Genomic DNA, 16,644 nt, shown 5'->3' on the forward strand with positions numbered 1-16,644 from the left:
CCCTCTGAAATAAGGTATAACCTTAGGAACCGTGGAACATTAAAAGATCTGACAGGTATCAGGATAGTGATTGAAGTTTCTCTCGTTTCTTTCAGGGATCTTCAAAAAACTCAAAGGGGGAAGGACGGTCAAAACACATATCAGAAGAGCGAGTCAAGCCAAAAAGGGAGACACTTCGCGCGTCAGACTACATTAGCAAAGAAGAAGGAAAAACCTAAAACTAAACCACAATTTAAAAAGAAGAAGGTAGCTGGGCTAAAAATAGGACATGTCCAAAATACTGAGGACTCTGCTTCTTAATGGAGAGTGGGCTCTGATGATGTTAGACATGCAGCAAAAGTAACAGTAGCTTTCCAGAACATGATGGAATTTCTGGGGACAGCAGCGTTGAATGAACATATCACGGTGGAAACACCTGATACTAGGGTAAGTGTCCCACAAAGTTTACATGAAATAACACTCCAAATGGAGGGGGAAATACCCAGGAAAGTGAAAGGTCCTTTTTGGGAGAACCTGGCATATGGACACAACATCCTTTTGGATAAAAGAGATTGGACGCCCGAGTTCATCATGGATTGCCCAAAGTTGAAGATGTAATTTTACCAGCTTTCTCTGACCTTGTTCCAGAGTCACTAAAACATTCATATGGGCAGAAGTGGGAGCTAGCGCTAGCTCCCGCACTATACAGCAATCATGTAGGGTGGGTTGCTGAATCACCTCACCAGAAATCCCAATAAAATCTACTCCTTCTCCACAGAGGTAGTACCCAATAAAACAGGAAGCATAGAAACAAGTCAGGGAGATCCTAGTTCATCTTGAATACCAGGGGGTGATTGAGAATTGCACCTTTTCTATAAATAATCATTTGTTTCCCTTAATGAAACTAGACAATTCATACAGTCTAGTTTTAGACTACAGACATTTGAACACATGCACACAAACATTTGCAGTACAAAATGCACACAATGCCGCATTCATGAATAACATTGTGCAGAAAAAATATAAAACAACACTAGACATCTCAAATAGATTTTTCCGTCAAAATATAGCCCCTGAAAGCAGATATTTGATAGCCTTTTCGTCCCCAGGCACTTAATGCCAATTTTGTAGACTGTCCCAAGGGTTTAAGAATAAGCCCTGAGTTGTTTTCAGCAAGAGTATCAGAGTTACTTCTAAATTGTGATGAGGAGGCATTGTCCTATGTAGATGATATTTATCTGATGGACGATGAACTGTTGGAGCACTTGAGCAGGGTGAACAACATAATTTTGGAGTTCTCCACTTTGGGTTACAATTGAATTTCAAGAAATTGAAAATTGCCCACCTCAATGTCCTGTTTTTGGGATAAGAAGCAATGGGAAGTTTGGGTGTTGCCTTGCTGTACTCCTCCCCATATCATCCAGAGGGAAATTCAATTGTGGAGAGGAAGAACTGGGGCTTAAAGAAATCCTTTACAGCTAGGGTATTAGGCTCGGGTGGCCGTTGAAACAATCACCTATATGGGGTCCAGAGGTCACTAAACAACATGGCAAGAAAATCCCTGGGGGGGCCGCATCCCATAAGAGGACCTGTTTGGGATAAGAATGTGGGTACCTGAGCTAGATCGTGGAAGCACAGTGGCAGATGAAAAAGCATTTCACATCAATGATCGTTTGGCTGTTTTACAGGAACTCAATGAATTCTGGGCATTGCAAATAAACGTCCAAGTAAAATGCACTACCACTGGAGAAGTAAAAGTAGGGATCTGGTCAGAAATAGGATTGTGGACAAAAAAGTGTTTGGCCCATCATACGGAGCGCCAGTACCTGTCCTGGCTGTGGAAGGAACAAGAACAGTAGTTCTTCCGCCTCTTGCCGGCTGCAAAGAAAAGAGATTTGTCTCAATTGCTCTGATCAAACCACACTATGTGGCCGATTCTCAATAGTAGGCCTCGTGGCCTCCTAGGTAGAAACTGATCTCCTCTTGCTCCCATACAGGAAGTTCAGAGGAAAAAACTAATAACTTTCTACAACTCCACTCTTCGACGTCAAGGAGTTACCAACAATGGAATGCAACTTGTACCTGTTGAAATTGAACAACATCAAACTACAAAGGCTAGGGGGCGGGAACATGGCAACCAATGAGTAACAGGTTGCAGAGGCTCCAGGAGTCTGGAGTCTTATTTCACCTCAAAATGCTTCAAACATGCCCTAAAATGCTTTCAATTGTTTTGTGAAGACCGAACTAGGCATAAGAAAATACTTATAGGGAAGACTTACGGTAGGAGGGCTCCTCTGAGTGCTTGATCCTCACCCTTGCTGTGGCAGTGGAGTTTGCGGCCGCGGAGGGGTCGGTCCGGGACATCCGGGAGCTGTTTTGGTCCTGCGCAGCGCTCGAGTTGGAGTGACGGCAGAGAGCTGTGGCTCGGAACCCCGTCTGGGGTGGCAGGGACAGGGGCAGTACAAGCATGGTCTGCTCCTCGCAGGAGCTGTGAGGAAACTTGAGAAGAATAAAGGCTGCAGGAAGGATCCCTGCTGGCGTGGAAACCGAAGCAGGTAGGGAGCAGAGATTATCAAGGCAGGGCAAAGAGGGGATTTTAGCACTAGAGGTGAATTCTGGAGGATCTCTGGAGGAGGGGGTGAGAGCGATTATCAGAGGTATATGGGGCAGCAAAAGAGATATGCCCTGAGGAGTGCTGGCTCAAGGCATCATAAAGACCTTTAAAAACAGACTGCCAACTTTTTAAAAACGACTCTGACTCAGCTCAGAAGCAGGAAACCCTAAGAGAGAAAAAATATACAATCACCTGGCCTTCCCAGCCGGAAGCTGAAATGGAGGAGTGGGTTAACCCTAAAAGAAGAAAATCAAGAAAGGCAAAATCCTCTCCTCAGATACAACATAAGTTAAAATTACCCCCTCATTAAGGAGTTTCTTCAAAGTTCTTCCCAGAGCCTTAACATTAAAACCTACAGATACTTCCATCCCTAACAGTACCCCCTGGACATTTAAATATCCTGAAGATATTCTTAGCCCCAATAGATTTCAAGGGCTTGCAGGTGACTCTAAGCTATCAGAGGAAAGTACTGGGGAAATTCCGATGGCGGGTAACAAAAATAAAGACGTAGTTGTGAGTCCCTTGCCGAATCAAGGGGAAGCAGGGGTCTGGAGTGACACACAAATAAGTAAAAATGGCCTAGGTAAAGTACCAATGTTGGATCAGCGGCATGAATCATCAGACCAGGCAGCCTCCTAGTCAGTCTCAGATTTGGTGCAATTGCTGATAGAATTTAGAAATAGATTTGAAGTATCAAAAAAAAATCAAGCTGAGAATAAGCTGACATGTGACAAGATGTAAGCGAATTTAGACTCTTTAACAGCTAGAACAGCAGCCCTGGAACTCACCTTGATGGCGTTAGCCACCCAAACAGAAGAAAATACAAAAGAGATTATTCGAATAAAAGCAAAAGAAGTAGGTTTTCAAGAAAAGCTTGAATCCCTTGAAAATTCTCAAAGGATAAATAATATACGGTTGCTAAAGATCCCCGAGGGGGACGAAGGGAATAATCTCAAAGAGTTTGGAGTTAAATTGATTAGATAAGGTACACAAATTGACATTAATGAGCAAGCTCTCATGGCCGATATCCAGAGGGTTCATAGAGACCCGTTCAGGCTAACTCTGAACAAAACAAGGCCCGGAAAAATTCTAATTCATTTTTTGATGTATAAACTACAGGAAGAGATTCTGAATAAAGCTCTCAAGATGAATTCACTAATAGCAGATGGAACAACTTTTGAAATACGTTCTGATGTTTCATCGATTACTGTAACTAAACAATGAGAGCTGGGGAAGCTCCTTGATCCTCTAAGGAAACAGGGCACTACAGCACAATTAAAATTCCCTGAACATTAAAGGTGATGCAAGGCTTCAGGCGGGTGGAAGATGTGGAAAACTTCCTACAATCTATCTCAGAGGGAGTGGTAAGATAGTGGATATAAAAAACGCCTTCTCTCTCTTTAGTAAAGGTAACAAATAATCATGGGCAAGGAGCATTAAACAGTTTAAACATGACATGTATATTCTTCTGACTCCAGGAGGGGGGTCCCATAGGCCAATATAGGACCATGAAGGAAGGAAGAGAGAGTTCTCCAGGGAGGGGTTCACAGAGGAGTAAGGGGGGGGTGGAGGTAGGTTGCACCGGGTGGGGAGCAGTGGGAGAATTTAAAAAAAAAAATATGTCCGATTCGCCTTCGTATGACTTTTAAAACTTTTTTGGTACAAGGGATATGACACAACCAACAAGCAATCAAGGTGTGTTGCTAAGGGTTCAGTGATGGAATGTGAATGTATTAATAGTAAAGTACAGGAGGGAAAAGATTTTTCAATATCTAAAAGATAATCCAGAACAGGTTTTTATATTACAGGAAACACATCTAAGATACGGAAATGAGAAACCTAGTTAAATCTGGAAGCTAGGTCCAGGATCTCATTTGTACCACTCAACAGATAACCACAGAAGGAGAGGCAATTTTAATTAAAAGAAATCCATACATTGTGTAGAAAATAGCAGAGTTGATAAAATGGGGTTATGGGCCATAGTCAAAATCAAATGTTATTCTCATAAATTCACGGTGGTGGGATACTATGGGCCAAACATAGATGACCCTGGCCTTGCTTACGGGAGCTGTTAGATTTTACGGATCACATAATCCTTGTCGGGGACTTTAATGTGGTTTTAGATTCGGATGTGGATCGTTCACTAAAAAGCAGAGCAACATCAAATTGCAAGATGAGATCAATAATAAATGCTTCTATGAAGCCGTTAGGATTGGTGGATATATGGAGAGACAAAATGGGAAACATAAGGGGTTATACCTTTAACAATTGGAAGTATGGACATAAGTCAAGATTGGATTTCTTTGCAGTTAACAAAGATTTGAAAAGGTTTATCAGGAGGATTTAATTGTTGTGAAGGAAGATATTGAGGCTTGGTTAGGCCAAGATGTGCCACGCAGAATTAATGAGAAAGATTCTAAAAATCTCAACAGGTCAATTATAAGAAGTGAGGAAAAAAAGGCCATAATGGAAGGGAAGTCTGGGAAAGCGGCAGGCCCTGATGGGATACCAGCGAAATGTATAAGTGTTTGATGGAGGTTCTCATCCCTATAATGGAGAAGCTATTCTCTCACATTTTTTAAGATGGTAGGAATATGCCACCATCATGGGACAAAGCCATGGTTGCATTGATTCTTAAACCTGCAAAACCACAAACTCTTGCGCTTCATACAAGCCCATCTCTCTGCTTAATTGCGCCTATAAAATCTTCGCCAACATCTTAGCAGAGAGATTAAATGGGGTGGCGGGGGGCCCTTTCGATGAGGATCAAAAAGGTTTTGTGTGCGGGAAAGGAATTCAGGACATGACTTAAAACTTAATAGGGGCAATAGACTTAGTTACACTCCACAAAACATCTTTGACCATTATCACCTTAGACTCAACAAGTGTTCAATAGGGTAAATTTGTCCTATTTCCAACAAATACTGTTGTTGTGTAATCTGGGAGAAAACGTTTGTAGGACAGTGAGTTTGATATACCAAACCCTACAGCTAAAGTTTTAGTGAATGGGAATCTGTCTGCCCCTTTTAAGATCTAGAGGGGATCTAGACAGGGGTGTCCCTTATCGCCTTTACTCTTTAACTTATATATTGAGCCCCTAGCTGTAAAGACCAGACACCGTGTTGGAATATCTCCATATAGGAACTGGGAGAAAAAGGTGGCCCTGTATGCCGATGATCTAATGGCATACATGTCAGATCTAACTTCGGCGGTCCCAATATTGTACAACTTGGCTTCACAGTTTGGCCTTGTTTCAGGCAATGAGGTGAACGCGTCAAAAACAGAGTGGTTGGCATGGAACATGGATACGCAACAATATACAATGAAGAAGGAGATAAGATTCCTGGGAATCATAATCCCACAAAACATTAAGAAAAACGAGTTGGGCACATCTACCACAGGCTATAATTGGCAGATTAAATCTAATTAAATTGATGGTTCTTCCAAAACGAATTTTTCTATTCCAGAACATTCCTTTGGTTTTCTGAGAAGAGTGGTTGTAGAAAGTTCAGTCAAAAACAAGCAGTTTTATCTGGGCTACTAGAGGTATACAAATTGCAACAGAAAAACTTTGTAGGAAAAAAACAAGGGAGGTATGTGTTTGGGGGTCTGATCCTAACATGACTGCCACAATTGGCAATGCCTGGTCACCAATTGCAGGTGTGCTAGTGCCTCTCATTTGGCCAGAATGGGGCCTAGTGTTGCATGCCCAAGCAGGGCAGAAGAGCTGGGGTGACAAAGTACAGAGGTGGCTCACAGTGCAAATGATTAATATTGATAACAATGGTGACTCGAAAAGAAGGTGAAGGCTGAATAGAGCTGCATTCATCAACACAACATATTACTTGTCGCCTAAAATGAACATCCGCAAACATCCCCGTGCTGATTCGACAAATGACTAACAGTAACTAATATCTCAAGTGGACTCATTCAAAAAAGCCAATGGCTGAGGACGGCTGACTTAAAAGCCCCATTTTGTGTAAGTGAGTCTTGTGTTGTAATATAAGGTCATCAGATAGCTACTCTATTAAGACAGAACTAAAAAGACAGTACAAGTAGCAGGTACGATGTTAAGCACTAAGTATGACCAAAATTATACCAACTTGTACAAGGCACACAGTTCAGTCACTGACATAAGTGTGTTACATTTTGGGCTTAGTCATGGCAAAGAGAAGTGTATTCTAGATAGTATTTCAAAACGAACACCTCAAAAACAAATCTGAGTAAAACATAAAGGGACAGCAAAGTGTGGCAACACTGGAAGCAACCTCTGCACTCCTAAATGCTGCATAATGGAAATGTAAGATACTGTAGTAAGGAGCATGTCTACCATCGCAGAGGCCCCTTTTTCAGTTCAGTTTGAAGACATGTTCTTGAATATGTCATTTCATCAAATGCACGTTTATGGCATGTGCTGTTATTCTGTAAATCTATAATGAAGATCCCCAATAAGCAAGACCAATCATAAATACATACAGTGAATATCTAGTGACTATTTAGGTAAAAAATTATTCCAGGAATGCCATAAATCTTAAGACTGTTTCCCTCCATAATTCTATTATTTCATCTATTTTAATCAGTTGCTTTCAGGCTTTTTTCTTTTAGTTTTAGGTTCTTAAACACATACAGGACAGGTTCCATTTTAGTTATGTAGCAGAAAAACATTGCTGGATGTGGAAATAATAATAATAATAATGATAATCATAATAACAATGACAATACTTATAATAATACTATTTGTTCAGCACAATGGCAATATTCAGGAGAAGACATTCAAGCTCAGAAACAACACTCAGATGCCCAATAGGAAAAATGCATTATCATTTATGTAGAAAAGTCCTCTGGCGATAAATAAGACGTGTACACAAGTGACAGGTGGTGACATACAATAAGGTTTCTAAAATACAAAAGAACAAAAATCTACCAAGTAATCAATTTGCAATAATCATTTGCAGTCTCCTGTAACAATGATGAAGGCTGAATACAATAGTTCACTTTACAAGCATGTTGACGGCGTTTCGACCTCTCATGGGGTATGAGGTCTCATCAGGACCTAACATTGAGGGACACCTGGATTTAAATTGGTACTCTGTCAGAGTGGAAATGTGCACACTCAAAAGAAAATTACTAGGTAGACTAGTTATAGTCTCTATTTTAGTTAGTCTGTCAGGCTTATTAATCTTTGGCACCGAATCCATCTTAGCTAATGGAGGCTGCCATCTTTGAAAATGAAGACTGCCATATTTCTCAATTTATGCAGAATCATTGTCAGGTTTGTCATTTGATGCAGATTTCGTCTGACCATATCTTTCTAAGATCTGTGAAACTGTCAGATCATACAACTAATGACATAAATATAACACCTGATGCAACATCAGTCTAGGTCAACTGCCTACTCATCCTGATGTCAAGGTAAAAAAAGAACAAATACAGACATATAGCCTAAATAATCCAGAGTGAATTGATGTCCTCTTATGACAGAAATTCCAATCTTTGATAATATTTAGTATATAAGGACTGCCATTTGACCACTTGTCAGGAGAGAAACTTCAGCCATGTTGCAGACGCAGAATGCAGATCCAGATGAACACAGCACCAGAGTCCATCTCAACTGAAGATGTCCCCTGCAAGACTCCCTGAGGCTCTGTGAAGCATTCTATTCTGCCTTCCAAAACTTGTGCCCGGACAGTGTTCTCTCACAGACACAATCTCCTAGCTCATTGCCTCGAAATAGCTGACCAGCTATTCCAAACAGACAACAAACCCTGTTGTCCAGGTATGCACATCACATCTGAAACTCAGGCTTTTATGTGAATGAATGAATGATTATATTTGTGACTTTGCAGCTAATCAACAGTGTCCCGGCACTGAGGCAAATTCAGGTCTGGTACACTATGCTATAGGCTAACCAAGTAGGTTTACAGCAGCTTCCGGAAGTACGTTTTATGAGGCACATTTCTGAGTTGTAAATAGAGCTGATTCCAAATCAAGATGACTTGAACAGAGAAGGGGAGCTGCCTTGTTGCTGTCATTCGTTGTGTGAGACCACTAGTAGATGTGCATCCCCTGAGCTCAAGGCCTTAAAGGACAGTATTCTCAGATCCTGACATTGAGATATTTAGGTCCAACTCCATCAAAGGCTCGGTTTGAAACTGTTAGGGCTTTAAATGTGATTCTTGTGCTCACCAGCAACCAGAGCAACTGTTTTTAGTACTGAGACAAGGAGGACCATCTTGTGAGTTTAAACCAAAGGCAGACTGCAGTGTTCTGTACCACTTGGAGACGATGTATTAGATACTCAGGTAGACCTAAATAGAATAGTCCAACCATGATAGAATCTGCGCTTGGAACACATTTTTTCAAGCTCCCCAGGTGAGAAAGTCTAAAAAAAACGTTTGCATTTTTTGTATCCAGAAGAAGGATTTGACCACAGAGGAAATCTTGGTGTTGAAAGAGAAAAGACTTTGAACTAGCACCTATATATTCTTTACCACTTCCTTAGGGGAGTGGGATGGACTGTCACTGTGCCAGCATCCTGTCCATACTGGCAGTGGGTTGGAAACATCTATCAGTATTTCTGTTTTGTCTGGTTTGCAATGAAGATTATTGTCTCTTTGACCCCTAATAAATGCCTTTATGCATTTTGAAAAGGTCTCCTTGCCTGAGACAGAGACGCTCTCATCGGAGAGCAATAACTGAGTATCGTACATATATGGGACAATTTTATATTCTACTAAACAAGCGAGGGAGAAATTAAATAATAAAGAGTAGGGCTCAGTGCTGATCCTTGTGGCATTCCAAATTTTAGTGTCTTTGCAGCTGAATAATGGGGCGTCATCCAAACTGCCAGTTCTCTGAAGTTCAAAAAAGACCTGAACCACATCAGAGCTGATCCATTAACCCCAACTGTTGCAAGAGGTAGAGCTATTGTGTAAGACAGGATCAAAAGCAGCTGAGAGATCTAACAAAATCAGGGCGACATTATGACCAATATCAATATTCATCTTGATCAGTCAATCAATAAATCAGAGTTTGTAAAGCACAGCTAATCGTCCGGCTGGGTATGCAGGTGCTTGCTGGTCCTGGAGGCTCATTCAAACAGCCATGTCTTAAAGACCCTTCCGAATTCTGGAAGTGAGGTGATGACCTAGGGTTGTGTAGGGAGGCTGCACAACAACAGGGGAAAAATCAAGGAGAAACTACTGAAGACAAGGGAAAAGCAAGGAAATGTCACTCAAATGGGAGAAAAACCAAGGAGAAAGCATTGAAGACAAGGGAAATGCAAGGAGAAAGCACATAAAAAATAAGGAAAAAGAAATGAAAAATCAGTGACAACGAGGGAAAAGCAAGGAGAGGGCCCTAAAAAATGGGGGGGAAAGCATTGAGAAGACAGGAGCGAGAGCGATGAGGCAGCACAGAGAGTGCTGGGCTTGGGCCTTGATTGTTCAAACAGGGCAGTTTCCGTACCATGACATTCTCTGAAACCAGATTACGAGGGATGTAGAAGATTAAGGTCTCTAAAAACTCTGAAAGTTGTGTTTTATCAACTTTTTCAAGGTAGCAGGTAAGAGGAAATTCGGTCTAAAATTTGAAAGAATCGTTGTCAACATTTGGATTTTTAAAAGAGGGATGTTACTTGAGTTAGGCACTATACACAACTACAGAGGGACAATGAATAACTTAAGCACCACCCCATTCCCTATACCCAAACCATCTTGAATCAATGCATTATCGCATGCGACCCTCCATGCCCACATGCCCAACGATGTGTGTCTTGGGTTTACCAGTGGCTGAAAGATGTAAAGACTTCTTCAAAGTGTAACCCTGATGACCCTGCAATGCGTTGTCAAGAACCTTTGTTACTCACCAGTGTTCTGCACAGAGTGTGGACCCTGCTATAAAAGACTACCTCATATAAAATAAATTAACTCTCTAGGTCAATAAAACAACCATGATACCAACCTGGCGATAATTCCAGCTGTGAAGAACATAATCGCCACAACATCCATCTGGTTCCAGACCTCCTTGATGTACATCTTGCCTTTAATCTCAAAGTCCATGCCTTGATAGTCGAAGAAGAGCTACCAAAACAAGAATAGTCTGTGATAATGCTTTAATAACTGTGATCTTTGAATTATTTTGTATATTTGAAATATTACCTTTTTTAATACTGCAAAGCACTCAGACACATTATTGACTAAACCTCTAAATGCTAAATACCATTCTGCTTGAGGCTATCATGAAAACAATGCGATCAATGCACCCTCTACACAAAAAGCATCTGTGAAAATGCTTCCTTAATGAACAAGGAGTCCAGCATAGTATCTATTCAGGGTTCCATGCGCACCATGGCTGTAGACTCCGAGGAAGTCCAAGTTTCTTACATTATTTCAGAGTGAGCGTGCCTCAAGGTCTCGATTTTTGGTATTCATGACGTCAAGGACTTTCTCTATTTGGAAAAGATGTCCATTTGTGTTGATTATGTTGCCCTCTGTATTCGACACTCGATGTCCCAGCTGCTCAAAATGGCTTGTTGTGATAGTCCAAGACTTATTTCATTTGGTCTAAGTAGTTAGTTAGCTTGTCAATCTTGGAGTAAATTGTAGCCAGAATGTAGTTTAATTTCAACATGGGCATCAGGTAGGTCTTGATTTGGCACCAGGGCCAACTGCAGGCATTTGGGGTAATATTTCTGCTCAGCTTCTTTATTCACAGACATGGCCAGAGACATATTGTCAAAGACCAGTTTGGCAAGCTTATACTTGTTTTTGACTATCATGCCACCTTACAGGTTAGAAGGGGGCCTCCTCTGTGCCACACAGCCCAACAGCCTCAGTTCAGTGGGTGATCTCACCCAGAAGTTCCGGGCCCAGGTGTTGTCACACTCCAGATGCACTGGGGGTGCATGAGCAGACCCAAGAGGGTCAGCTAATCCATAGATTGAGTCCCCAGCAGTGCTCATGCATTGTACACTCTTGCGAGTCTGTTTCCTCCACCATTGCCCAGTCCCTCTCATGTGGCTGCCAGGGACATCCGACAGTATGGTGTTTCAATGAAACTGCCTTCTCCCAGTTCAAAGCCAACATCCGCTGCACTGCTCTAAGCTCCTCTACATTTCCAATTCCCCAGCTGATAGGGTCACCCATTAGTCTGCACTAATAACCTTTCATAGGTGCTAGAGTGAGTACCCCAAGACAATATGCCTACTGCACCAATCCAGGAGGTTGGGCCCACACATACCTTGGAATGTCCAGCCTGGGTTTTACCAGCAATGTCCCTTCTTACTGTTATTTAAAGGCAGGACACTCTTGGTTGATATGAGCTGTATCCCTGGAGTCAGCCGGTAGACATGTCCACCTACTCCCGCAAACCCTCCCCTCATACAGTGACGACAACTGACCATGGCCACACACACCAGTGGTTGCTTCTCCTCACTCGGGGCAGCCTTAGTCTCAGTCAGCAAATATTTTTCTTCCTGGATAGGCACCTGTTCAGCACACACCTCCACCTTATCACTCATCCATCTACAGCAGCCATGCACAATGGCCCGCAAGCCAGCAAAACTGGGGCAGATGGGTTCTCTATCTCCAAGGTCACCCTATGCTGCTCATACTCTCTCATTGCAGTATTTCCACCAAAATTCTGCACCAGCAGCAACATATGCAATCTGCATCCAATAAACTTAACAGCAGCTAACAGTACACTCCTTTTTTGCTATTTTAGATGTCAGGCCAGTGATTGTCATTGGAGTAGGTGTCCAGGTGCTTGAGGTTACCTTCTGGGGGGCTGCTATATCTAAGTACTAATAGATCCATAGACTATTCATTTGACTAAGTCAACTTATCACATCTTAAAATTGTGTCTTACATTTCTCGAGAATCATACATCAAACCTCATTAAGTCAGCTTAACAGAAGTATTGGGCATGACTATGTGAATGTCTTGGACTGCTCTGAGTCAGAGTCACAGCCAGAGAAGAATGCTGATTGCAATTAGGAGATCTTGTTTGCAGTGCTTCCATTGCCTGAACTGTTGCTTCTCTTTATGCTGCTTCCTGGCTTCTACAAGGGAGTGGAGTTTCCTAAGGGCTCACTGTAAGGAAACAGGCTTTTTGCAAGTTCATTCCCACTTTTCGCCTCCAATTTGACTACAAGGTACTGGTGTAATGACTCACTAATCAATACTATGCTCTGACCCTTAAAATTGTGTATGTTTAATTTCCTTGTCCCCAGTTGGCATTACTTGACTTACCAGTAAGTCCCTAGTATCTGATACCAAGGGTACCTAGGGCCTGTAAATTAAAGTGTCTCTCACGGCTTGCAGCAAGTGTTGTGCCACCAGTAGAATGACAAAGTAAAATCCTAAATCCCAACTTGCCATTGCTGGCTGGCAGAGTAGTTTCAAACTGCTAAATTAACCTTGCCATTACACCCAATGGCAAAGCCCACCTTCCATTTTAATACCTCTACAGCAGGTCTACTGAGGCCTAAAGGCAGGGTGCATTATTTAAAAGTGCGGGTCGGGAGTTTCATATTTCTAAAGTCCTAACAGTAAAAACCACCATTGTTGTTTTTATTGCTAAAAGGCTAGTAGACCTATTGGCGAGTCCAGAGTTATAGGCTGACATCTCAGCTCTGATAACTTCTGAATGAGGCTACTGAAGCTGCTACTGTGAGGTACAAAATGAATTAGTACATTAAATCATCCAATGCAATGGTTAAATCCAATTTAATGTCACTGGTGGGCAAAGTGCAATTTTAGAATGTTACCACTTTGGTTGCCCAAGGTTTCCCGTGCCCGGCCCATTGGCAGTTGCACACAAATACTTTCACCAACAGCCTTCTGCCCTCCTGTGGAGACGTGTGAAGATCTCCAAGGAACGGACACAATAGAGGTCTGCCATTTGGTGTTACCTTTCTCAGGCAGAAAGCCATATGGTGTTTTAACCCAAACAGTTAGCTTCAGAGATCAAGCTGCAATGAAGGGCAAATGCTGAACACAGAGAAGATGAGCTGCATTATTGTTTAGGCAGAGAGGCTGTCACGAGGAACAGAGAGAGGAAACCAGTTGCCAAACCAGTTTTCTGGTGCCCGTGTAGGCCACTGGTAGCCATACCCCTGAGGTGGGGTACAAAGCTCCTTGCACCAAGAGAATGGTCTCTCCATTTTCGGAGTGGGTAGGATAGAGTCTTCAGGGATCGGTAGATGCCATACCTCACAGGAAGTTGCCATCAGATAGGAGAAAACTTAGTAGCCCATTGGCTGATGACCACACCCTCCCCTAACTGTACTGTCTGGGCATAAAAGAGACGTCCTGTCCCTCGGACCTCATTGGCCCATCTGCATGGATGATGTCCTGATCTCCTCAGCTTTCCTTTCTGAACTTCATGTTCATGTTTGTTCCTTACCTCTTCATCTCAGGGAAAAACACTCATCCTATTAAGCACAGAAAAGCAAGATTAAACAAACAAAACTGTAACATTTGTGGTATTGCCTCTTGAGAGTGGATTATCTATGGAGCTTTTTAAATCGTTGCCATGTTGCACTGGCTGACTCATAAGTCCATCACGGAGACCCAAAGTTTAGCACTGGCTAACTTTTTATAGACTGTTCATAAATAACTTTGCAGACATGTGTAGACAGCCATGTATCTGCCATTTTGAAACAGGAGAGCCTAACTAAAGGTTTTTGTAGGGCATGTAAAAATATCGATAACACAAATATCGACTACCTATACTTAAAAAGGTAAGTACAATAATATTGACTCAAAAATATTGATGTAAAAAATATTGAATTTAAAAAATAACAAATTAAATAAAATTAATTAAATAATATTAATATTATTAACAAAATAAATTACATGTAATATATATATATTTGAACTAATTATAACAAATAAACTTAATTCAATAATTATAAACACAAAAAATGTGTACATATACACATATTTACTTAAATGCATGTTAACTATTATCTTTATTTAAATTATAAACTTTTTTAATTATATAAAAATAAAAAATAAACACATATATAAATAATTTAAAATAAAATAAAATATTCTATATTTAATTAATACATTAAATGATTTAAAAAAGTATAATAAATACATTTAATAACAAAATAAAAACAGTAGTTAAAACGTTGGATAGCGAGGGGGTAAAAATTAATATTCCCGCTACAGTGAGTGCAACAGTAGGGAAAACGCTGGATAGCGTAGGGGTAAAAATTACTATTCCCACTCCAGTGAGTGCAACAGTAGGGAAAGCACTGGATAGCGGAGGGGTAAAAATTACTATTCCCACTCTGGTGATTGCAACAGTAGGGAAAGCGTTGGATAGCGGGTGGGTAAGATTTACTATTCCCACTCCAGTGAGTGCAACAGTAGGGAAAGCGTTGGATAGCTGCGGGGTAAAATGTACTATTCCCACTCCAGTGAGTGCAACATTAGTGTAAGCGCTGGATAGCGGAGGGGTAAAAATTACTATTCCCACTCCAGTGAGTGCAACAGTAGGGAAAGCGCTGGATAGCGGAGGGGTAAAAATTACTATTGCCACTCCAGTGAGTCAACAGTAGGGAAAGCATTGGATAGCGGAGGGGCGAAAATTACTATTCCCACTCCAGTGAGTGCAACAGTAGGGAACGCAAAGGATCCCAAAACAATAAAAAACAAAACCATCAACATTTTAATTAAATGTAATTTCCAATATTAACATAATTAATATATAAACAAAGATAATAACAAATCATTATTTACACATTAACACTATATTATCCACAACACACACCTAAAATGAATTACACAATTACATTTCATAATTACTAATTAATTGATGAAAATGTATTTATTATTATTTATTAATTAATCAATAACACATTAATTACTTACCACCCTTCACACATTTACTCATATAAACACCACAACACACACCAAATATTCATTAAATAATTAACATAATTAATTATTAATTGACTAATTGAAATTGATTTATTAATAATTAGTTGTTAATAAATTAACACATTAATTATTCAATACATTTTAAACAATTAAAATACTTCCCATCCTATTCCCCTATTAGCCCACAACGTGCTAGAACTAAAAACGCAAAATTCAAATAAAAAAAAAGAAAAATTAACTACTATAAATTATTATTTAAATCTATATAATTAAATTACTTCCCACACTATTCCCCTATAAACCCACAACCCGCTACGGAAATAAAAACGTAGAATTAAACTTAAGATAAATTAATAACTTGTACAATTCTAAAACATAATAAAATGACAAACAATTCTCATTATAATCACTAAAATACACTAAAATACATAATAATATTAATAAATAGATATCTGACTATACTGTTACCCCCACTTTTTTCCTGGTGTTTTGCTGGTTTTCGACTTAGTTGACCTGGGACCCTGCTATTCAGGGCCCCAGTCTATCTGCATTCTCTATAAAATGGACTCCATGTACTTTAGGTACATACCAGATTGGTTACTGGGTCACCCTTGTGAGCCCCTGTATAGTGTACCATAGGTACTCAGGGCATAGGTGCACTCTAGGCCTACCAGGGGCAGCAGCATGTATTGTGCCACCCCTGGTCGGTTCACACATCCTGGGTAAGGTGGTGTAATCACCCCTTACTTAGATATAGTATACCTAAATCTATATATACATATAGACACATGTACACCTATAAGTCACTCCTATGGCAGGCCTTAACAATCCTGGAGGCAGAGTGCTTGGTTTTATGTGAGAGGGTGCACTAGCATGAGCTGAACCACTCTGCAGCTTTCGGAACCATCTCCTTATATCTGTTCTATGATACAGCCATACCATATACTCAAGTGCATTATAATCCTTGCGGTTAAGGCTAACTTTGGTTTGGCTTTATCAAAACACATAGTGTAAGGAGTCAAACACTTTGGAATACTACCCCCCTGCCAGTCCTGGCGGTGGAGGTAGCATTCCACCCTTCTAGAGGTAGAAGACATGTAGTTGTTGGTTTACCCGGTTAAAGTTAAACAGAGCCTCAGCATCACAAAATGGATGCTG

General features: G+C 40.8%; 1 protein-coding gene across 4 annotated transcripts in view; it reads right to left on the bottom strand.

Moving 5' to 3' along the window:
• The window catches only part of LOC144773622 (transient receptor potential cation channel subfamily M member 2-like), a 1,628,848-nt gene that overhangs the window by 630,466 nt on the left and 981,738 nt on the right, over positions 1 to 16,644 (bottom strand). For all 4 annotated transcript variants that reach the window (XM_078658771.1, XM_078658770.1, XM_078658769.1 and 1 more), the window contains one exon: positions 10,556 to 10,674. In XM_078658771.1, coding sequence (XP_078514897.1) covers positions 10,556 to 10,674 — 119 coding nt within the window. The remainder of the gene's footprint in view (positions 1 to 10,555; positions 10,675 to 16,644) is intronic.

This window comes from Lissotriton helveticus, chromosome 8 (assembly GCF_964261635.1).
Source record: "Lissotriton helveticus chromosome 8, aLisHel1.1, whole genome shotgun sequence".
Lineage (NCBI taxonomy): Eukaryota > Metazoa > Chordata > Amphibia > Caudata > Salamandridae > Lissotriton > Lissotriton helveticus.